The sequence below is a fragment of the Pleurodeles waltl genome, chromosome 9 (genome assembly GCF_031143425.1).
Source record: "Pleurodeles waltl isolate 20211129_DDA chromosome 9, aPleWal1.hap1.20221129, whole genome shotgun sequence".
NCBI classification, from domain to species: domain Eukaryota; kingdom Metazoa; phylum Chordata; class Amphibia; order Caudata; family Salamandridae; genus Pleurodeles; species Pleurodeles waltl.
In genome coordinates, this window is record NC_090448.1 from 97,636,659 (window position 1) to 97,662,094 (window position 25,436).

Here is a 25,436-nt window from a genome sequence, read left to right on the forward strand (position 1 = left end):
TGATTAAAAAACCAAGGTACAACCAACTTAAGCTCTTGGGAATAGGGAAATTGATTAGCCTACGAGAACAAGGTTGAGAGACATCTGAAACGGACTAGGATTCCTTTCTGAAATACTTATGATCTGAATTTCGAGAACTCACCTGCCCCAAGTACCTTCGAGAATTAAGTATAACGCTGGTAGATTTGTCACAGGTGCCATATCTCCCTGGTAGAGAGTGGTGGCGGGCAGAGAAGTATGGGCATAGAGCAGTGGTTCCCAACCTTTTGACTTCTGTGGACCCCCACTTTATCATTACTGTAACCCAGGGACCCCCACTGAATCATTACTGGAATCCGGGGATCCCCCCGGGTCATTACGGAAAGCTGGGTACCTATTCTGTTAATCTTATTAAATTTTCTTAGCAGTCACGGACTCCCTGAGGAGGCTTCACGGACCCCCGGGGGTCCCTGGAACACAGGTTGGGAACCACTGGCTCAGAGAACAATGCATTTTTTGCTGTAGGTGCGTTTTCCCCCACTCATATTTTAAGAATTGATATATGGCGAGAGAAGCAGTAGATTATTTGCTTTCGTTTTAAACCAAGTAAAGTACACTGTGAAGCAGAATTCTCGCTTGTTGGGATCCAGTTAGAGGCAAGATAATTGTACTCTGAAACTTTCATAAAAAAGATTTTATCCATGCATAATATGTTCCCTTACATTTAAGCATAAAGGACTGGGCACTCCATCTTTTTCCCTTTCTGAAATTTACTAAACCTACTGCAATGTGCTTTGTAATACTTTAAATTGTATTTTAACCTTGTGCTGCTGTATTGTATAGTGTGGGTACATGTACAGCTTCGTCCTTATAAAAAATGGGTAAACCTGCCATTGCTTTAAATATTACACATTGCAGATGTTTCTGGTTTGGAGGTGGTGCAAGTATACCCTTATCAGCTACATACTTCCCTGTTCCCTCTTTGTAAAGTGCTTAGAACAGGAACAGGAAATGTTGCTTTACAAAATAAGTGATAAATATGTAGAGGGATATTTAATTTTTTTTTAGTCAGGCTGTGCATCATGGCGTGAAAGGGAAACAGCAGAGATAGGCCACATCAGTTGAGATAAGGTTCATTTCGACTGCCTGCCAGCACTGGGCACTGTGTCAGTCATGGCTGCTGCCAGGAAGGGGTGGGGGACAGTGCGCAGAGAAGGGAGTGGGGGGACATTATCCGCATCTCCCGCCAGCCGCCTCATCTTGTGTGCTTCCCTCCCCAACCAATCACAATGTTTCTCTCTTGCTGTTACATCATTAAAGAAGTGCCCAGATTGGCTTGAGTGGGCAGAAATGCCGTTCATGGAGGGAGTGGGGCACTGCGCTTTGTCTCCACCTGGCTGTAAAATACAGCTCGGTCGAGAGTTTCTAAGTGTACATGTCAGTTTGGCCATTCTCGGACAGCCGGCCAAACTGACATGGGCACTTAGAATCTCACATACCACTCCTCCTCCACTTGACGTGGAGGAGGCTGGCCGCGTCCCACCCTACAAAGGCAGAAAAATAAAGAGATAATTAGATACTTTTATTATCTCTTTATTTACCTGCTTTTCCTCAGTGGGATGATGCTCCTCCGCCATAATGCAGGGGACGCCCCTGCACTGTGTGCTTCCTAGTGCTTACACAGGCTCCCTTGCACCATGGTGGGTAGCCCTTTATGGTTGATCAAATAAATTTAACTTTATTTATGAGTATTTTGACTTAGACTGGTGTAATTTCTGACATCCACAGATGGGATTTGGATGCACACTCATGCCTTACTAAGAGCACCATGGAATATAAGTAAAAGGACTTGAAAATGTATCAATTTGGTGGGTTGTATGTTATCCACCAATGGGGTAAAGATGCCCTCTTGGGCATGACACAATGCACCAGGAATTGAATATTCAAGTGAGAGGAAATCATTTCAAGGGACTTTAAGACCATGGACTGACTAATTTCAGAATATGTGTCGAATGATGTTGATACTGAAATCTCTGACCTGATTGTCTGTTCACAATGGATTTATTTTTCTTCATTTCCTGTTCTAAATGCTCGGATGGATTCCAAATATGAATTTAATGTTTATTGGGTGCAGTGGATTTATTAAGCACTTTATTGGTGTGCCCTTGGTGGAGGTGATTTTGATAATCTTTTCACTGGTATGGGAAAACGTAGTGGGATGATGATGCCAGAGAGTTTACTCTTTTTATTAAATTCATGAGAAGCAACATTGGGATAGAGTAGTCACTTAGATAGTGTTAAATGTTTATGCACAAATCGACCTTTAACTTTTCCAGTATACAAAATGGCGACCTCATGGCACGTTGAGAGGTATGAATGCTAATTGTTGATTGAAGTCATCTCTGTATGCCCATGCTTAAGGTTTGTTTTCACTTCATCTTCCTACAAAGTACAGAATCTTGGTTGTGACCAAGGCATCCCCGCCGAAGGGCGTGGATCTTGTTTGTTTTGAGCGTCCGACCTCTTGACATGAAACACATCTTGACTAAAATGTCTGCATTACTTGGCTGGTGTGCCACCTTTTCTGTCTGTAATTTAATTCATCTATGGATTTTTGTTGCGCGTATGTACACACACACACACACACATTTAAATTGTTTCCCTGTACCTTTTCTGTTCTCAGTTTTGTAACTTAGCTCTTGCTTCTTGTTGCTCCAGGTGATTGCGATACCTCTGTCACCAACCTATCATGTGTTACTTATGTGGATCTCGGTGGTGCACTATGTCTAAACTGTACCTGGCTCGCGGGAAAGAATGCTCCCAAGGATACCAAATATTTTCTGTACTACAGGTAAGGTTCTTGTGAAATGGGAGTAGTATATGCTTATCTATCATTAGAATCACAATAGACTTGTAAAATTAATGAAGAGGAAACTAAGGGCCTTAGTTAAGGTGTGTGGGGTTTTCTCTTCTGGATCTTCAGGCTTTTTGGGGATCCCTATCAGGAAAAAAATATGTCAGAAGGTCCATCCTGAATAGGACGAACACTCTGATGTAAGTAGAAAAACGTCAGTTTGGAAGACGTTGCATTCCGCCACATTTTGGAGTGTCCTCTTCACTAAATTCTAAATCAGTCCATAATGTAATATGAGAGTCTTTTTTAAAGAGAGTGCTGTCTCAAACACTGCGTGAACTCCTTTTGCTATTTTCTGTTTATTTAATAATGCATTCCCTTAACTGCCATGTTTATCACCTGACACCATTATGTATGCCTATGCTACTAATGTGCCTGATTTCGCTTCTGACCTGCACAGACTTTGTTTTCATGCCTTGTTCAGCGAAGCGAAAGGTCTCACCCTAGCTAGCTCAGTGTCTAAGATACTCATCCTTCTATCTTTTCTCGAGGTCTTTTTGAACTCTTTTCATGAGAAAGCTATGCATCTGCTAACACCACTATCTAAAGTTGTGGGTTCTGTTACATGCACCTTCGTGTGATTGCTTATGTGAAAAAAATGTATACATGTTCGCGAAATTTGGGGAGAAGCTAGAATTAGATGCTTGGTGGCTGGAGGATGAAGCTCTTTCTAACTCAGTAGTGATCGTGCTTTAGTTTTGCTTATGTCGTTTAATAAACCTGTCATTCACTTCAATTGGGCCTGGGAAAATATTTTTCTTTCACAACTGGAAGACAGCCTTATGATGCCATCACAGATATTTAAAAGCATTTTCAGCTCTTCAAAGATGTTCAGATGGCTAGCATCTTACCTCGTGTCGGATGGCACTTCCGCTTTTCATATAGTAGACTTATAGGATGACATCCTCACGTTTCCTAATACAGTTACACATGTTGTAAGGTACTGTTAGCTCTTTCAAAATAAGTGTCACACACTGGCCAATCTTTTATGCTCTTGGAAAAGCAACCTTACATCAATTAATATCTCCTTTATCAGAAGTCAGTGTCTCTTTTCATATTTGAGTTACACATCTTGGTAGGTACGCAGGTCTCTAAATCAAAAGGCAATTTAAACAGGGAATATGTAATTTCTTTGAATGTAGGAAGCCATTACCACTATAGGGACTTCCGCTGGTCATTGTTGTGTCTCTCTCTGTAAAAAGCAACAACTCAATACAAGGCAAATGAGAGACTAGATAGAGTCAGTTGGGGACCTAGCAGCCAGACTAATATCTCTGCTACTATACCAAGTCTCTACTCAAGGTCCAAAAAAGAATGTGCTCAAGAGCCAAGAATAAGGCCCCAACCTAGCACTGTAGACACCACCACTCACCAAGGTCACACAGGGAGTATCCCGAATAGCCCAGAGTAAAGCATAGGCAACTAGCGCCCAGCAAAATGCAATCTCTTATATCTCACACTACTCATTGAGATACCATTCTTACCAAAATCAAAGCATAACGACCATAGGGTCTAGACAAACATACCTCCTTTTGAAGTACAAATCCTCTAATGAATGACTTTATACAGACACTGGTGGATGCAAGAGATGGAGTGATAGAGCTATAGCTTAAAGATGCACCTTCAAGAGGGAGGATGAGCCACAGTGAGGGGGTCTTAGTATGATGTAGGAAGAGAACAAATTACAAAGTCCCCTGTGGACTGCATGTCTGGCTTTGTGTGTTAGACAGAGTGTCCTGTAATGAATCTGGGATTGCATTGGGAGAGGTACAGAATGAGCAGCAGATAACATCCTTGAACTTACAAGGGCCATAAACCAGCTGGTTGTACACTCCCTGCCATGCTTTTCTTAATCTTCTAGCCATGACAGAGACTGTCATTGAAATTAGAACACCCTACGTTAGAACCGATCTCTTTCCAGGTTAGCAGTAATAGTCAGTGATAGTGCCAGGATTTGTCCAGGTGGTTACTGTTATAACTACACTTTTAAACAAAATCACTTATCACAGTAAGGTATAGAGCCAGATGAAGAGTCAAGTCTGTAGCTCAGCAGTAATCGAGAAACATGCATCCTCTGATGGAGTACACCTTTGTGAAAGTGAAATAAAGGCAAAGGTATTATTAAAAATGTAACCTAGGAGCTTCATCCCATTCCACACCTTTCTCTTCCACCCACCCGCCATTCCGGAAACTGCTAGCTGTAATTTTGATCCCAGATCCCCTGACTGACATTGCGTTTTTTAAATTCAGGGATAAGAAGGTCACCGAAGAATGCCAGGATTATGGCTTGGATGTGCATAGCAAGATTCCTATCAGCTGCCATTTTGCAAAGGCAAAAATAATCAGTAAAAGAGGACGTGAGTTAGTGATATTCATTAATGGATCCAGTGGGCATGCCAATATTCAGCCATTCTACCAGTTATTTGAGACAGACCGTCTTGGTAAGCAGTTGTGACATCTTCCTGGCTTTTTCCACCAGCCTTTGCTTTTACCTGTTCATATGACAAGCATCCTACGATCCTCTATTGCATGTTCTCATGTTACAGAGATGATCCTCCCACCGTGGAATGTCACAGTGTCCCAGAAAATTGATTTAATTGAGATCCAGTGGGAATGCCCACGTTCGTCTTTCCCAAATTACTGCTTCATGTACGAAGTAAAGATGCGCAATTTGAAGACTGGCAAGGAAAAGGTAACCATGACATTGTACTCTTTGTAAAATCTAGAGTGAGGTGTTTCACTTATCTTGTGTCTCCTTAGGAATGCCAATAGATTGAAGACCATGGGTGTTACATGTGAAATTGACTTGTTTTATTACTTCCTTCCAGAATTTTCAATACCACAGCATATGTCCCCATGTGCCCACTGTAGAACCTTTGAACACATTATTGAATTAAAATAGGAAAAATAGAAAAGTCAGTGTTTAGGTGCTGAATGATATGTTAGAAGTGTAGTAATATGTGTAATTGAGAAACGTTTTTATGCAATTCCAGTACAGTTCCTTTAGTGTGGTAGCTAAACTTAAAAAACATTCAGTCATCTTGGCAGAAAGAAGGAAGTGTGAGACGGGGAAAAGCTGATTGGTCTAGTACAAGCGTTCTTCCTAAATCATCACAAAGATGTATTTCACCTGAATTATATAGTTGTTTACCTCATTGTTTTAGGTAAGACGGAGTCCCAACTTGAGCCAGCACCTTCTGATGTCCAGTCTGGTGATATCAAGACTGGATGTGCGGTGTTGGACACCTCTGATTTTGTTTGGCAGATAGGTTGGTGTGCTTTAGGTGATTGTCTTGTAGATTATATAACAAGGTCATCAAATCTAGAGAGGGAGCTAATTACGTTCTTTCTAGTTGAGATGATGTAGTCACACTTCTTCATTCTTATAATGAGTCCAACTGTTGTGTATAGGAGTTCTTCAGAAGGGTAAAGGATGCATGTGATAAAGGCTAGCACTTTTACCACTTTCCAGGTATGAAATTCCCAGCACTTGAATGACTCTTGTAAAACACTTCACCATGTGATGAACCATTTATTCAAGGAAGTTTCAAGCTTTCCATTCCTGGCAAGAAATCATCCATATTCCCTCATCCACATTAACACATGCTCTTGGACGAGCCATTTCTGCTAAAAATGGTCTCAACAATGGTTCATAACTTACATGTAGGTCTTACTCAACAGTGATTTGGTGGCAGAGCCACCAAATACTTCTGAATGTATAAATACATATATGAATATATTATATATGACAATAAATTCCACAGATGAACATACAAAATACAAAGGTAGTAAAATGTCATAAAACGGCAGACCACATGTCATTCTGACATGGTTCCAACATCACTAGAAAATAAAAGCAGGAGGAAATGAGCACTATACAGTAAGTACTCTAGTGATGTTGTGGTATCTCTCCTTAATCTTGGTCCAAACTCCTCTATTTTGTTAAATATTTCACCCCTCTAATATCTACTGAGCCTTGGTGTCACTTCCCTTAGTTGGGTATTACACATTCTAATGCCATGACTATAAAAAATGTTGAATTGCAAACTCAACACCCGTTCCTAGTAAGAGATGGGCACTAGCTGAGTCAAGACTTTCCTAATTATTCTGACTCTAATTGAGGAGTGACCTAAGTTTGGAACGCTGTGGATAAGTTTTAAGGATTTCTGCTAGATACTTTCTCTTCACAAAGCAATGCATCAAGTGGGACCAATCCCTGATGTGCTGGGACACCGGAGCAAACTATGAAAGGTTTGACTTTCTGTAGGTTTTGAAGGTGTTAGCAATTAATGTTTCCCAGTAGAAATCACAAATCAAAACGTCAATTGTGGCTGTATGTAGGTGAGCTTATGATTACACGTTCTAAACCGGAAACCTGGATGCTAACATGCAAGTAGTGTCTGTACAAAATTGATGTATTGGGGGTGATGAAAATCCACATCAAGTAATAATCACAGTCCTTGTTAAGGTGAACAACTAAGGTCACTATATAAACGAGAACACAACCCTCTGGTAGCTATGGCAAAGGGCAGACAGCATTAACTTAGAGGCTAAGTGTAAAATATTTATGCAGTACCCAAACATTAATAAAGTCAAAACACTGGCCCATTTAAAAATAGAGTAAAATGTAATAAATAAAATGACAACTTAATGATAAATATCCTGAAAGGGGAACCGGAGATATGAATTTTTCAAGTTTAAAAAAGAAATAGTGATAAAAAGCATTAATTGACAACTGTGGTCAACTTGTCATGGTAGACCATGGCTTAGGTCCAAATTGAAGATGATCACAATGGACCATGGATCAACTACAAAAAGCAGGTTTGACACAGTCAGAAGTTTTACCTTTGGACTCAGGGCCTGATTTATCCTTCGGCAGAGGGGTCACAAACGTGATGGATGGCCTGTCCGCTGAATTAAAAGTTCCACAGGCTATAATGGAATTGTAATACTGCAAAAGGGATATCCGTCAATCAGGTCCTTAGTCCCTTCAGTGGGGCAAGGCATTAGGCTGTGAAAGAGAAGGCCTCCATGAAAGTGGGATAGCTGTCGGATTGGGCCCCATTGAAGTCATTGACTTCTGAGAAAAATGCGCGAAGCACAGAAAATTCGAAATTTGCGTCCAAAGAAGGTCCCTCACCAGCCAGATACTTTAGGTGCCTGCACCCCGTTATGATTTCTTCATTCACACTTTGTCCATTTTTTGAAGATCAAATTCCTCCAGGGGAGCAAGGCTTCAGACTGTAGCCAAAAAGAACTCCACGAGGCCAGATGTCTTCTCTGAGATGTCCAGCTGAACCGTATTTGCTGCTGCAGGAATTGTCTGAGCAGGGGAAACATGAATCATCCACCCAGCCGCAATGCACCTTTGTTGAAAAGGCTTGGCAGGCTCGTCCTGGTCCTCCAGAGGCCTTTTTTGTCAAAATGTTTCTAAGTCCCTGGTATTTAAGGAAATTTGGAGGAGTATACTTTGATACATCACAGGGTTCCATGACCTTAGGAACAGTAGTTGGGGGGCAAGACTCACTCCAGCAGATGCCACCAGCAGGGTCCAGGGCAGGTGCAGTTGGAATTGGCCAGCTGGGCAGTTGCAGGAAAGGCCTCTTGTTGTATCTCTGTAGCTTGAAAAGTAAGTCAGCACTATGATCCTTGGAGATCACTTATTTGTCCTAGCTATAAGAGGGAGAGCAGGTCCAGTCCTTTAGGGCTCTTCTCAGGTCTCAGACAGCAGGTTCTGTCCTCTTCTGATCTTCCTCATGACCAGCAAGTATTCTGAGGAGGGTACTGGGGATGTCACATATATGTCCGGCTCCAGCATATGGATGCAGTGACACTTAGCTCATCAGTCACCAATAGGGCAAAATGTCCCAGGGATAACCCTTCCCACTTTTGCAGCATTTCCTGTGCACCATCCAGAAAACAATCCCACAGTACTCCTCCCTTCTTAAATACCAGATACTGAAAGCCTTCTCCCATTGTGCAGGGCCTGTGTGCCCACCCCAGAGGTGTGGCATGGAAAATGAGCAAGTTCTGGAAGCGGTTTCCTCACCCACTGTGATTGGAGCTTGCACTGGCTGACTGGGAGGACAAAGAAGGAACCTATGCAGTTATCATCTACCATCTTCTTGTGACATGGCAGGCTCCTTGGAATATAATTACGTACCTGGGCATTGCCTAAATGATCAGCCTGCCAACGGAACATAATCACCTCCTCACACCCAGGCCTTTCTCTCCTGCTCTGGAGCAGTTTCCCCACTTCATTCAGGGTTGATCACTCCGGATGGGAGTGGGGTTCCATCTGGAACCTAATACAAATTAGCATCCAGGTTATTTAAACAGGTAAAAGCCTTTCTTTAATAAGTATTAAAAAATACTATACCATTAAGTTTGATTTTAAGTAATTATTACAAAGTGTCCTTGAATTATATTTCTAGCTGTTTCCTAGGCAAAGATAATATTACTATATGTAATCAGCCAGCCAGCCAGCCCTGCTATAGTGAAAATAGATTTTAGTGCCTAGTCACAGTAGGGATATGTGTAGCATTACATTTCTATATGTTTCACTTTAAAATATAATACACCCTGTCTTATGTGTAGTAAGGCCTACTTAGAGGTGACTTATTATATTTAAAAAGAAAGTTTACACCTTTCAAAAGGGGTTATTTTGAAAGGTCGAGTGCAGTCTTAAATCTGGTTTAGTCAGGCTAGAATTGTGTGCCTGAAGCCATGTTTTACACTGGCACTGTAGTGGGACACAGTGGGTGCTAAAGTCTACTAATGATATTTAACTTACAGGCCAAGGTATATTTTGTACAATATACTAGGACTTATAAAGACGTTCTATAGGCCAGTTAGGGATATACCAATTTTATCATATTGAAACAAGAATCACAGGTACTTTACCACTGGTTTGCAGGGGTAAAGTGCACAGACTTCTAACTACAGCACAAAGAGTTAAGCCAACAATCTTGGGGGTGCACCATGCTAAAGATGGTAATTTCCAACAATATGCAGGCAAATATACCATTGGCATTACCAAGTCACAACAGTTATGTCTGAAGAGCAGGCCCGCAAACACCTCATCCCCACAACTGCATAACTGAATAGCATAATGCACACTATAGCAAACATGGACATTGCTGCACTAACAAAACAAGATTAGGATCCCCTCCCTCAAGTCACCGGCCCCTGGTACATGCCAAGTAATGAAACCTGACAATACAATAGTTGTGCTGTGCATTCTACGTGTGGGAATGCAGTGGATAACAAGATTATAAACTCTGGGATGTATGTCCTGCCACAAACCTTTGTAGAGTGACAGGAAGAGGAGAGACATTCTAAAACTCCACCTTGCTAGGAACACAACTGTCATGGGACATACACCCCCTTCCTAGTGCACAAAGCATTGCTAACATACCAAACATACTTATATTATTATTTAATGTTTTTCATCTAAATAGAAGAAATGCAATCAATAGATCTATAATTGTATGGTGTGTATAGTTTTCTCTGTACTCTTTTTTCAGGCTGGGAAAACCAACATAACATTGCAGGCAGAACATTCTACATCCATCCAACACTCCACATATATACCACCCTAAATTCAGTAACAAAGGCCAAGCTTGACTCTCATTAATGAGAACTCTGAAAAAACAGATATAAAAAACATACCAATATATTTCTTTCTTCATCTTACACTAAAATAACACATCAGCCACAGCACCTGGCATCTTCAAGTGCCCTAAACAGCATCAAGTATGCCACTACAAAAGCAGGTACATATCCTCTCACAAATGCTTATCAAACCCAGATACATTTCTAAGTACACCGGCTACATTGATATACATTTGGTGCTAACATTTGCACCATCAGTTGTACAACACACAGCACCAAATCCACTTAGTTGTCTAAGTGTGTCTACCTCAGCTGCATGTCCTTAATAACAATCTTTATTGTCTAAATGTACAACATTACAGCACATGCCTTTACCTCACATGCCTTTATCATGCAGTCTTTATAATGCATGCCTTTACCACACATCCATTTTTCCCACGCATGCCTTTACCATGGATTCACATGGGATAAGACTGGAAATACCTTTACCACACATATGTTTCCCAGGCATACCTTTACGAAGCAAACCTTTACAACACATTTTTCATTTTGAATAACAACTTTTTTTTAATTAAAACATTGCATATCATTATAATGAATGAAATTCCAACCAAAATGTTCCCTAATGTGCCTAATAATGGAAAAAAAGAACCTTACAAATGTACTTGTGCAGTGCAAGTACAAAATAATTACAATTTCGTAGTGCAACAGCACAGTGCAAGGCAACGCAAATAAAGCAATACTACCTGTATGGCCCAACAAGGTTTGATTTGCAGAGCCTTGTGTGCCTTTGTAAATTAACCTTAATAAATACATACTTTTGTCGCCAATCAAGATGGTGGATATACATGTTGAAGTAGGCCAACACCTGACAAAAACACTGCTAAAAATATACACATTTAGACTTGCAGTTCTACACTTCAAAAGTTATTTTACCAAAAATGGGTGGCCACCATTTTGTGTTCAGTAGTACACAGACATGTGAGGTGAGCACATGTACTGCTGAGAGGAGGAGACTGTAAGTCAGAGTGTTCCTGAAAGACTGGCGTCTGATGCTCATTGTAAGTATTACTATGTGAAAACAGACATTTATAAAACAAAATCTATTTAAATACAGTTGGAATAAAGTATCATTTTTACATTTATCAGATAGTGTGTTCATTAGACAACCATTGTAACTTAGAACTAAAATTGTTAAATTATTCTTAACTCGGTGATGGTGCTGGACAATGGCTGGGGGCAGATTAACTATCCCTAACTACCCCAAATGCCAACTCGGAGAACATGCTGGACATGGCTGGAGGGCAGAATTAATCTTCATAACTCTGTCAAGTGTCAACTTATCGAAGGGTGCTGGATGGTGGCTGGGTCAGATTTACTATTCCCAACTGTTAGAAATTAGGTTGTTGGTTGAATGGGGTGTGAGCCCTGCTCAACCAACAGCTACAATCCCTTGCAGGATGAACCACAAAAAGTCACTGATTTAACCTGTGCTTAACCCTGAGTAGCCTGGCACAAAAATCAGTCAAGCTTAAATTAGAGGCAATTTGTAAAGTATTTATACAGCAGACAGACAGTAATAAAATGAAAATACAACACAAGACAAATCCCAAACCAATTTAGAAAAATAGAAAAAATTGAATGAATTATTTGGCACCAATACCATCAAAATTCAATTATTAGAACCAGAGTTATGAATTTTCACATGTTTAAGTGAAATTGTCCAAATGGGCACCATTAGCACCACAACCAAGGGTCCAGGAGTGGATGGAGACCACTTGAGAGTTCAGGGCTCACTCAGGCTGGGTCTAGGTGCTGGTTTAAGATGGTGGGAGCCTGTTATGTCCCTGTGCCTCTGAACAGGAGGCCGTAAAATTAGCCCTTGAAGTCACTTCTGGATGCCTAGGTGCAGGTGAAGATGCAGAGTTCGACAGCAGGGCTGGCCTCTGAAGGTCCAAGGCAGGCTCCAGGCAGCAAAGCAGCCCTTCCAGGTACAGAGGCACTCTGGCAGAATGCACAGCAGGTCACAGCAGCAGGCAGTGCTCTGAGAGACCTTCCGCAGGTCCAGTAGTGAACTGAAGAGTGGGTCTGAGAGCTCTATTTTAATATCATGTTGCCCTGCTTCTAGAAGGTGGGACAATACAGGGTTGTTAAGCCTATTGTGTGGTGGCATAGTACAGCCTATTCAAATGCAAGTAGGGCTGTGCTTCGCTCCGCCCCCCAGCAAGTCAGTAATGGTTTATTCAGGCTCTGCTAATCCCACTATTCTGTGAGTGGGAGGAATTCACGAAACCCTAACTGTCAGTTGCACCCAGTCATGTGACGTAAGGCAGGCTCCAGGCACAGAGGGTTAAGGGCAGGAAAATGCCAACATTCTGAAAGTGCCATTTTCAAATTTGTAATGATAAACTTGACTTTACCATTTCATAGGGTTCATGGATACCAAACATGAGATAGCCACTTCCTCTGGTTTAGGAATTACAGTTTATTAATTATAATAAGGAATCTCCAACGTTGTCCTATGGAAGGGACAGCCCACACGGTAGTGAAAAATGAATTTGGGAGTTTTCAGTACTAGGATGTAAAACTAAAAAGTACATGTCCTACCTTTCAATTACGCAGTGCCCTGCCCTGTGGGCTACCTATGGCCTACCTTTGGGGTGACTTTTATGTAACAAAAGGGGAGTTGAAGGCTTGGCAAATGCCAAGCCGACATGGAAGTGATACACTGCCTTCAGGCTGCAATAGCAGGCTTGGGACATGTTTTAAAGTGCTACTTAAGTGGGTGAGAGAATAAGTGCTGTATACCCACTGGTAGCATTTCATTTACAGGCCCTGGGTATATGGTATACCACTATACAAGGGATTTAATTGTAAATTAAATATGCAAATCAGATATATGCCAATCAAATCATGTTTTAGGGAGAGAGCATAAGCACTTTCGCAGAGGCCCCAAGGCCAACAAGCAAAAATCCAGCAAAAAGTAGAAAAAGGATGGCAAAAAGGTTTGGGTGGCCCTGTAGAGAGGGCCAATCCCAACACTAACTCTGCCAAGTGCCAAGTCAGGGAAGGTGCTGGTCAGTGGCTGGGGTGGGGAGGCAGATTTAGTGCTAACTTAGAAAAGTTGGTGGACATGGCTGGAGGTCAGAGTTAATATTCCTAACTCAGCCAAGTGCCAAATCAGGGAAGGTGCTGGTCAGTGGTTGGGGGTCAGGTTTACTGTTCCTAACTCTTCCAAGTGCCAACTCAGGGAAGGTGCTGGACAGTGGCGGTGTGGAAGATGTTTTATCTTTTCGAAGCTAATAATGTCTTTGAAATTGAGCTTGCGCTAACATACCTGAAAAGAGTACTGTGTTCCATTTTGAAATAATATCATTCTGCTTCATGTGATCATTGTTGTTGTTGCCTTTGCTCTTACTTAGAATTGCGTGCTTTCCTAATCTGCGGGATTATGATTTACTTAACCAAGGACAACTTGGATGTCCCTCATCACTCTGTATACAGTATTATAGCTTCTAGCATCTGAAATTACATTGGGAACCTCTAAATTCAATATGATAGTATAATGAGAGAATCTTCAACTGTATTCTGTAGTACAATGATACTTGTTGTCTGTTCCTCATTGGTGCAGATCCTAAGAACTGTATATTCCTGAAGAAATGTGTGAAATCCTTTGTCTAAAGCCCTATAAAACGATTTGCATTTCCCATGTCAATAGAACACCAATTTTTTTCGCTCTTGGAAGGGAAATCTATGTTGAATTTATTATTGAGCTCTAATGAGTTCTTTGTACATGTGATCTGCACTCTTAGGCCATTACTACAAACCTGGCAGACTCATGACTGCCAGGTTCATGGTGACGGTCGTGCCACAGTGGGACCACCAGCACCGCCAGGATTAGTCACACCGGCGGTCTGGCAATCATGGCGGTCCTAATCTGCCAGGGCAGCACTACACGCAGTGCTGCCCTGGGGATTACAACTTTGTTCTCCGCCAGTGACTTCATGGCAGCAGCACCACCATGAAAGGGCTGGCAGACAACAGGTGCAGGGCATGGGCAGTGCAGGGGCCCACTGGCTAGCACAGTTGCAATGTTCACTGTCTGCTTCGTAGACAGTGAACATTGCAATGGATGCTGGTGCACCCTACGCACTACAGCATTGCCGCCGGCTTTATTACAAGCTGGAGACAATGCTGTAGGCTGTTTCCCGCTAGGCCAATGGGCGGAAGCTGAGGTTCCGCCCACTGACCCAGCGGGAAACTCGTAATGGGCCTGGCAGGGAGGCAGCCACAATGGTGGCAAACTAACCGTCGGAATTACAGCAGATGGTCTTTTCTGTCCGCCGAAATCATAAAGAGGCCCTTAATGCTAACCTGACTAATACTACTTCATGTACTTTGCCTAAAATTTCTTTATGTAAAACCTTAAAACTTTGACCCGTGTCTGTCTTACCTATTGAAAATGTCACTGTTCTAATTCTTTAAATAGGTATAGGGATGAGTCCAGTCAGGGAGCACCAAAGTCCATATAGGGACTACACCACTCCCGGTCCGAGCCATTGGCATGCAAAGGGTAAATCAAGGAAATACAGATTTGCGTGCTTACAGATCTACTTACAAAGCTGATGGTTCCGACTTGAATCTGATTAGCATTAAATCAACCCATTAGGCCATAAAACCTGCTAATGTAGCTTCATTGTTCAGGCTGTTTCGCCCAGAGATTCACATTTACCCAGTCCTGACGTCACCCAGAGGATGAGATAACGGAAACCTGAAGAAGGGAAACGTGTCAATAGGGATTTAGGCGCATGCAACGAGTGAATGGGAACTGAGCATTAAGGTAGTGTATGTTGGGACTTGTACCAGGTGCATTGTGGTGGATTGCAGTTTATGGACTTGGAATCGAAATACTGTGTGACAATACAGTAGTTCTTGGACTGGTACAGTATATGGACTTAGAATCTAATTACTGTGTGGCCATAGTTCTTGGACTGGTAGGGACAGCAGTTATTATGTTTTTTATTAGATTTTTCGATTTCTGATATCTATCCATCCTAAAATTGGAAAGGGGCAATGCAGCCTGATTCTTTAACTTTCTGCTAAGGTGAGGTGTGCTGTGAGGCGCTATCAGTTACACAACGATAGAGATGTAACATTTCTATCATTTGAGTGTATTAATCAAACATGTTGGCAGTTCATTTCTTGTTGCAAAGGTGTGAACATGCTGAGTATGGCAACTCCCGCAGGTCGAGCGTCTGCTGGTGTGTGAAAGTAAGTAGTGTATTTGGTACTGCAGAGATTTCTGATTAGGTGAGGCAGACACAACATACTTTGTGGTGAAAGAAGTTCAGGGGAGTGTTGAGGACAGACTCACATTCCAATCTCCTAGGCACATGAGGAGATTGGAATGCAGGTCGGGACTTTCGGTTTCGTTGTTAGCGAATTTGTATTGACAGTCACTGACAGATTCTCGGTGCTGTTGTGAGGAATAAATCTTACATATTACAATGGAATCGGTGTCTTTTTCATTGGCGATGATTACAGCACTGAGGTACCCACACACCTGCCCAACCTAGATTCTGCTGTCCTTGCATTCTTGACCTCGGTGAAACCACTGCTGCCCCGCATTTTAGAATTATCAGGGCAGTTCTCAATGCACTTTGGTGACAAGTAAGCTGATATTTTTTCTCCATTTGGCCTGTGTGTTGCTTTGCAAGTGGAGGCAGGTATCAGCTTAATCTGCATATTTTGGCGCGTTGCGATAGCATTGGCGTCCATCACCGATGAAGCAGACTGTCGTCATAGTCAGCCGCCATAATATTTTTGGGCACAAGCAGGCATTAGTAGCCACCTTCGATTGGGCACATTGTCATCATATTTGACAGCCATTTTGTTTGTAGTACTGCATATTTTGATGGGACACATTAACATTGTCGGCTATCTTGGATTGGGTACTCTGTCTTCATTGTTGATGTCCATCTTGTTGTGGGCATCCTTGACAATGAAGTGCACGTCTTCTACAGTGGCCATTTTGTTTGTGGGCACATTTACACCAACAAAGGTATACTTTCTTCAATTTCGCTGGCCATCTTGAGTGTTGGCAGCTCTAAACATTGTAATGCACATTTTTTCAGTGGCCATCTAAATTGTGGTCACATTTTCAGGTTTAGTGCACTTTGCGGCCCCACCACAAACTGGAAAAGGCAACAATGATTGGCACAAATTGTAGATTATGTATCTGATTGGATCAGAGGTGAGAGTTCGGGCCTGTCTGCAACGGTAACAGGCACAACAGTGGGGTTTATTAGCATTTCTGGCAGCATCTCCGACAGATGAATCCCTCGGTATTATGGAAAGTATTGTGGCACTACCGCCATTCTTGGCAGTCCCAGGCACACTTCTGGTAAGCTGGGAACAATGACATGAGGGGTTTGAAGCCTACTTAGAGGCTATTGATGGCAAAACTTTTACATTGAAAAAAAAGGAAAGCCTTATTAATATACAACTTAGGCTCCCCTTGGAAACTATGATGGTACGGGTAGGACCTGGAGAAGATGGAGACAGTAAAGTGGTGACTTTCACTAACCTTTAGTCAATGCTTGCATTGCTCTCCCCACCCAGCACCACCTGCTGCTGTCCTGCGTCCTGTGAGCCAGGCTGGTGCGGCAGTCCTCCACCGGCAGGCACTCGCCTGCGCCTCATCCCGTGTGGCTTGTGGTGGTCTTTCGGTTTTCTCTTTGCTGCCTCTCTGTCTTTCTGCTCCATTTCTCTGCCTTTTGCTTTTTCATTTTCCCTCTCTTGTTGCCTCCTTCTTTAATTTTTTCTTTCTCTTTTTCCCACATGTTCCCCTCCCGCTGCTGCTCCTGTGGCCTGCACTTCTTCTAGCACCGTGTTTCCAGATCTCCCGCCTCCCCGCTCAGCGACCCCTCCTTCCAATCAATCAATCAATCAATCAGGAATTTGTAAAGAGCACTACTCACCCGTGAGGGTCTCAAGGCACTGAGGAGGGGAGGGTAGAGAAGGGACGGGAGGTGCTGCTACTGCTCAAACAGCCAGGTCTTGAGAAGTTTCCTGAAGGTAAGTAGGTCTTTGGTCTGGCGCAGGTGGGTGGGAAGAGTGTTCCACGTTTTGGCGGCAAGGTGCGAGAATGATCTACCGCCGGTTGTAGTTCTACAGACGTGTGGGATGGTTGCGAGGGCGAGGTCAGCCGAGCGGAGATGCCAGCTCGGGATGTAGAAGAAGAGTCGTCTGTTGAGGTATTCTGATCCGGTGTTGTGCAGAGCTTTGTGAGCGTGGGTGAGGAGTTTGAAGGTGATTCTCTTGTTGACTGGGAGCCAGTGCAGGTTTATCAGGTGGTCTGTGATGTGGCAGGGGATGTCCCTCTTTTGGGTGGTTCTTCAGATTTGGATTGTAAGACTCCAGCAGGAATCCTCTGCATCCTCTACTTCACCTTCTCACTGAAGAAGCTGCATCTGGACCCTCCAGGAACTCCACAACTGCAACAAAGCAGGAAGCAAATATGACTTCTGCAACATTGTATCTTCAGCTCCTGCCAGCAACTGCAACTGTTTCCCAGTTGTGCATCCTCAGAGGACTGTCTTCAGCCTCCACCAGAAGAGAGAAGGAATCTCCCTTGGAGTGAAGGAATCACTCCCATGCTCAGCAGGCACCTCTCTGCAACGATGGCTGGCTGCGTGGATCCCCTCTCCTGAAAAGCTGCGTGGATCCTGCATCACGGGTGGTGGCCCCAACGGTCCTGACACCCAACTGTTCAACTTTGGTGGAGGTAAGAACTTGCCTCTCTAAGCAAGATAGTACCCCCATACACTGTGTGTTTTGCAGTTCCCTAGGTTGTTTGGCATCCTTCCACGAAGTTCTTCGTGCATCGTGCAGCTCATGCCCCCAGCACTCTACCGTGCAACGCCCAGCTTCCTGCGTGGTTCTCCCTTTATTGTAGTGCTGCTTGGGCCTCCTTTTGCACCTTCTTTGTCCTCGTGCTGTGGAACACCTGTGCGCGCTGCCTGGTCTTCTGTGGGCTCCCTGAGTTGGTAGAGTCCACCAGGTCCCTCCTGGTCCCGGCAGCGACATTTGTTAGCTAACCTCAAGCTTTGCGTGTGCCAAGGCTTGTTGGTGGAATCCAGTGATGCAAACCAGACTGCAATCATCCTTCCGGTGTGGGACATCATCTGCACCAACCAGGAACCCGCATCCGTCTTCTTGGGTGCAGTACTGACTGTTGTTCTTCACCAGTGGTTCTTCTTTTGCACTTTCATTCGAGTTAGCAGGGGCTCCTGTTCTCCCTGGACTCTACATTGCTTCTTGGACTTGGTCCCCTTCTTCCGCAGGTCTTCAGGTCCACAAATCCATCGTTGGTGTCTTGCAGTCTCTTCTGGTTCTTGCATAATCTTCTTTCTTGTGTTCTTGTGTGTTCTAGGAATGTTACTGTGATTTACTCCTGCTTTCCTGGGCTCTGGGGTGGGTTCTATTACTTACCTTTGGTGTTTTCAAATACTCCCCGCACCCATCTACACACTACACTTGCCTAGGTGGGAAACCAACTTTCGCATTCCACTTTCTTAGTATATGGTTTGTGTTCCCCCTGGGTCCATTTCTAACTATTGTGATTTTCACTAATTGCACTTTTCTAACTGTTTTTAGTGCTAAATCTGCAAACTACTGTATATAATTTGTGTATTACTTACCTCCTAAGGGAGAATAGGCTCTATGGTATTTTTGGCAATTGTGTCACCAAAATAAAGTATCTTTATTTTTTGTAACACTGAGTATTTTCTTTCCTGTGTGTGAGTACTATGTGACTACAGTGGTATTGCATGAGCTTTGCATGTCTCCTAGTTAGGCCTTGGCTGCTCATCCACACTACCCCTAGAGAGCCTGGCTTCTAGACACTAACTACATTTCACTAATAAAGGATAACTGGACCTGGTATAAGGTGTAAGTATCTTACGTACCCACTACAAACCAGGCCAGCCTCCTACACCGATGACACACAGCTAATTCTCTCTCTTACCGATGAACCATAGACAGCCAAAAGCAGCTTTTACAATGGAAAGAAGTCAGTTGCCGACTGTATGAAAGACAGGTGCCATAAACTCAACACAGATAAGATGGAGATCCTCATCCTGGGCTCCAGCCCCACCACCTGGGACGACTCCTGGTGGCCCACTGCCCTCGGAACTGCCCCATCTCTCACCGACCATGCATGCAACCTCAGCATCATTCTCAACTCCTCACTCTCTATGCCCTCATCCTTCTGCTTCCACACACTCGGCCTACTCCGGAACATTTTCAAGTGGATCCCCATTGATGCGAGAAGAATGGTCACCAATGCACTTGTCAGCAGTAAACTCGACTACGGCAACACACTCTGTGCCGGCATCTCCAATAAAGTCCAAAGAAGTCTCCAGAGGATACAGAACACTGCAGCCTCATCCTGAACATCCCCGCCACAGTCACATCTCTGCCCACTTGAGGGACTTACACTGGCTCCCCATCAACAAACACTTAGGGCCTGATTTTAACCTTGGCGGACGGCGGAGGCCGTCCGCCAAGGTTCCGCCGCCAAATGACCGCACCGCGGTCACAAGACTGCGGCGGCCATTCTAACATTTCCTCTGGGCCGGCGGGCGCTCTCCAAAAGAGCGCCCGCCGGCCCAGAGGAAATGCCCCTGCAACGAGGACGCCGGCTCAGAATTGAGCCGGCGTAGTTGCAGGGGTGCGACGGGTGCAGTTTGCACCCGTCGCGTATTTCAGTGTCTGCATGGCAGACACTGAAATACTTTGCGGGGCCCTCTTACGGGGGCCCCTGCAGTGCCCATGCCATGGGCATGGGCACTGCAGGGGCCCCCAGGGGCCCCACGGCACCCCCTACCGCCATCCTGTTCCTGGCGGGAGACCCGCCAGGAACAGGATGGCGGTAGGGGGTGTCAGAATCCCCATGGCTGCGGAGCGCGCTCCGCAGCCATGGAGGATTCCCCCGAGCAGCGGAAAGTCGGCGGGAGACCGCCGACTTTCCGCTTCTGACCGCAGCTGAACCGCCGCGGTCAGAATGCTCGTGGGAGCACCGCCAGCCTGTTGGCGGTGGTCCCGTGGTCGGTGGCCCTGGCGGCCACCGGCCGCCAGGGTCAGAATGACCCCCTTAATGTTCAACTATTGACACATGCTTACATGGCCCTTCCCAACATCGGACCTTCCTACCTCAACCACTGCCTCTCCTTCTATACATCCCACAGGCAACTCCAACCCCAGGGTCCTTCTCCTTCCTCGCCGCGCAGACCTGGAACATGCTGCCATTTTACTTCAGGCAGTCACCCTCACTGACTCAGGTCAGCAAGGACCTCAAGACCTGTCTCTTTGACTGACCCGCTCCCCCTTTCTGGACCTTGAGACACCCCCGGATGATAAGTTGCGCTCTACAAATATCTGATTGATTGATTGAGGTGGTGGATTAATATTCTTCTGTTATTAACACCTTACACAAAAGATTTAGCCCGTCATTATGACATTGGCGATAAATCCCGCTTACCACCGTGGTGACGGCTGCCAACATATTGTCGCAGAGGCGAACATCCATCCGCCATATTATAACACACACACACAAAACTGACAGAATACTGCCACAAACACAAATCCGCCAGACCAAAGGTAAGTGTTATACTGTTGGTACGAACACCTATACCGTTACGCCAACAAAACAACGCCATCCAAATTATGACCCACGAATCACCACAGCAGACATTCAGTGGCAGTATATCATTGGCAGTACACACAGTTTCGGATATAACATTGGCCAATACCAAAAACACACACCTGACACTAATACACATACCACACCCATCCACCAACAGCACTATAAAACACACACCCACATTACCCACAATCCTTTGCTAACACGAAAGACTGCAATAGCTAGACTCGCAAATAACAGAGAAAACTACACACACACACCACAACCACCCATTCATCCGTCACGCACCCCACACCCCATACCCCAAACCCCACCACATTACTCAACACTCTCTGCACAACACACACCACACAACACCCATGTCTCCACAAAGGCACCCCCGTTTCTGATGAGGAGTTGGGGGTCATGGTTGAGGAAATAGTCAGGGTAGAGTCACAGCTGTTTGGAGCACAGATCCAGCAGATCTTCATTGCCAGGAAGATGGAGCCATGACGGAGAATCGTGGACAGGGTGAACACCGTGGGACAACAACCACGAACAATGGGCGACATCAGTAAGAGGTGGAACGACCTACGGGGGAAGTATCATTCCATAGCAGCAAGGCACCAGCTCTCTATCCAGAGGACTGGCAGTGGACCACCACCTCCTCCCCCACAGCTGACAGCATGGGAGAAGCAAGTCTTTGCAATCCTGCATCCTGAGGGACTGGACACTGGTGAGTCAATATTTACTACCTATCCAGCCCCATACCTGCATGCCACCACCACCCCTCATGCTGACACCCATCACTCCACTCCATTCCACACAGTGCACCACCACAATTAACTAACCTAAATGCCAAGCCCTACATGCCATACCCACTGCATGCACATCCCTCCTAGCCCTGGGTGTACACCCACCACCAATGCATGCACAGCATGGAGAACTAACAATCCCACAATACATCACCATACACAAACAAAGGTGGAAGGGCAACAGCAACAATATAAGGGAAGCAAGCGATGCAGAATATCTTGCAGACACGTAGCATAATACACCACTTACATCCCCACAGGTGCCCCAGCCAATCTCAGCAGCGAGGAGATGCCACGGCTACCCAGTGCCCCACCAGAAGATGCCCCCAGTGAGAACAGTAACTCTGGACTTCTGGATCTGGATGAACTCCCTGGTCCATCAGGGACCACTGGTCAGTCAGATACCCCAGCCCACACCCAGTCCACCACAGAGCCACCCCCCTGAGCATCCAACACCACAGCAGCCACCCAATGTCCCCAGACCTCTGTCCCCAGGACATGTCAATCAGCAATGTGCCCACCTGTACAGGGACCCCAGTCCACACCTCACAGGCAAGACAATCAAGGTCATTGGGTCAGTGGCAGTGGGCACACCGTTCAGGGGACACAAGCACAGGGGGCCAGGGACACTCGGAGGACAGCTGTTCACCAGGGGAATGACAGGCCCAGGAACCGAATGCCTAGGAGACACTCACTAATGTCCCGGGGGCTTACCAACAATCCCAGGACAAGATGGGTCAGGTGATGGACATCATGCAGGAGAACCAGTGGCTGCAGGAGAAAACTCCACCAGGAGATCACAAAAGAATTGCTGGCCCTCAACACCACCATGGTCTCCATAGCAGGGGTGCTGGTTAATATGACAAACATCATGAGGGAGTACACATCACACAAGCGGGTCCCTTCCACTAGCCAGTCACCCGACCAGCCCTCCACATCTGCTGCAGCTAATGGGTGGGAGGCCCTGCCACAGCACTCACAGGCCACCAGCAGCCCTCCCCCTGCAGAAGATGAACCCTGCAACTCAGACAGACACCAGAGACACTTGCCAAGACCACCACCAGGAAATGAACCCCTCCTGAATGTCTCCCTTGTGTTCCACTGTGTTACCTTGTCCACTTTGAACTGCCATTGCTCCCCTGACTATGGCTCCTTGGACACTGGGCCTGTGCTACAGACAGACTGGACCACTACACTGGACTTTCCTCTACCATAACCCCATTTCATTGAACTATTCCTTCATATTTTTCACTTCAAAAGACACCTTTGAACACAACTGGAGTAATAGTGCTTTATCTGACAAAAATGTGCAATGTTTTGAACTGCATCATCCTGTGCAATTGTCCAGAACTTTGTGATTCCATCCAACAAATGGCCTGTAGCAGTTTGTAGTCATCACATCAGTACACAGGTGTAACCACGCCAACATCTGCAAAATGGGAAAGCATAGGTGACAGTCAGTTGGGATGCTAAGGAAGTGACTGCCATTATGCTACAGCCACACAGAAAAATAATTTCTTAGATGAATGGTCAGTTCTACTGTTTTACCTGTGTTTCATTGGAAGTACTTTTTTCCACATCCTCATCTTCTTCCTCCTCCTCCTCACTGTCCTCAGGGTCCACTGATGCCATAGGAGCATTTTCACCCTCCTCCTCCTGCAGATAGGGCACATATCGTCTGATGACCAGGTTGTACAACATGCAGCACACAACAACTATCTCAGGGGAGTAGCAGAGGGATCCACCTGTCAGATGGAGGCACCTGAACCTGGTCTTCAGGAGACCAAAGGGCCTTTCAATAATCCTCCTGGTACGCCCATTAGCATCATTGTACCTATTCTCAGCCCCTGTTCTTCCTTACAGCGGTCAAGAGTCAGGACAGGTTTGGGTAGCCAGAGTCACCTGCAAGAAATGAGGGACAAACATTAGCCTTGCACAATGGCATGGGGGATGCCTCCTGTGGGCATACACTGACATACATTGGGCGGGGACTCAGGCTCACCTATAAGCCACACTCTGTGCCTCTGTAGTTGTGCCATCAGTTGTGGGATGCTGCTATTCCTCAGGACGAAGGTGTCATGCACCGACCCAGGATACTTGGCAGTGAAGTGGGAGATGTACTGCTTAGCAAGGCACACCATCTGGACATTGAGTGAGTGGAAACTCTTCCTATTCCTGAACAACTGTTCATTGCCCCGGGGGGACAAATCCTACATGTGTTCCGTCAATGGCCTCAATAACATTTGGAATATGTCCCATTGCATAGATTCCAGCCTTCACAGTGGCCAAATCTTGGATCCCAGATGCTGCAATGCAGTGCCTTCCTGGAGGGCATTCACAGTGGCTTGGTGGCCCTACAGAGATCGTTTCAGGCTCTGGCCTCCTCTCTGATGGCAGCCAGTGTCCCTGGTCCTACCATCCCCCCTCCAATTACCACTTCCCAGTCCCAGTCTCCTCAACCCCAACCCATCCCATGCACACATACAGACAAGCATGCACAAAAAACATTACACAAGAGTGGCACAGGCAAACACAGGCACCACACTTCAAGCCACAGTCACTCACACAAACAACAGACAGATGCACACACAACAACATTCACTGCCTACACTGTCTCCCCCTCCTCCTCCTCTCTCACAGTCACATCCGCACTCACACCTGCATGCACTGCATCAAGAGTCCCAGACCCTGCCACATGTACACCCTTGCCCACAGACACCACAAGAGCAGACCCTCAGACATGCACCCCACACACCACATGCGCAGTCACCACCACCACCACCTCATGTAGCACACCCACCTCACTTGCAGACACCACAACAACATCCATCCACACGTCCTATTTGTCTTCTCTCACCCTGTCTGCCCCTCCAAAGAAACACAAACTCTCGCACTCAGACCCCCATCAGCCACCCACCTCACACATGCACACAGTCCATGCACCTGCTCCCAAGTCCAGCACATCTACTCCTCCTACTATCACTTTCTCTACCTCCACTCCCACCCCTCCTCCCACATACTGCCCCAAAGTCCCTAAGAAGGTTTTCCTTGCCCATCTTGACCTCTTCCCTACCCGTACCTCCCCCGTCCTGCCCATAGGTGCAAGGTCCCAACCACCCAGCCCAGCACCTCAGCCAAATAGTCTGCCACTGCTCCCACCCAGAAATTCACTGCTGGCACTAAGGGGCTCCTAAGTGGGATGGCAGCCACTCCCAGCAAGGCCACACCTCCGCCTCAAAAACAGAGGTCTAGGGTGGCGGAACCTAAGATACAGAGGATGGGTTCAGTGGAGACTCCTCATAAACCTGGAGGCAAGGACACAAGTAACATGACAAAGGCCAAGGGGGGCCCTCACAGGAATGAACCCAAGGATCCCCATCCGCCACCTGAGATAAAGGATCCCCATCCACCACCTGAGGGCAAGGATCCC

At 45.4% G+C, this 25,436-nt stretch overlaps 1 protein-coding gene across 1 annotated transcript in view; it reads left to right on the plus strand.

Moving 5' to 3' along the window:
• The window catches only part of IL5RA (interleukin 5 receptor subunit alpha), a 295,593-nt gene that overhangs the window by 132,034 nt on the left and 138,123 nt on the right, over window positions 1–25,436 (plus strand). The window contains exons 6-8 of the mRNA XM_069206360.1: window positions 2,698–2,830; window positions 5,144–5,334; window positions 5,440–5,585. Coding sequence (XP_069062461.1) covers window positions 2,698–2,830; window positions 5,144–5,334; window positions 5,440–5,585 — 470 coding nt within the window. The remainder of the gene's footprint in view (window positions 1–2,697; window positions 2,831–5,143; window positions 5,335–5,439; window positions 5,586–25,436) is intronic.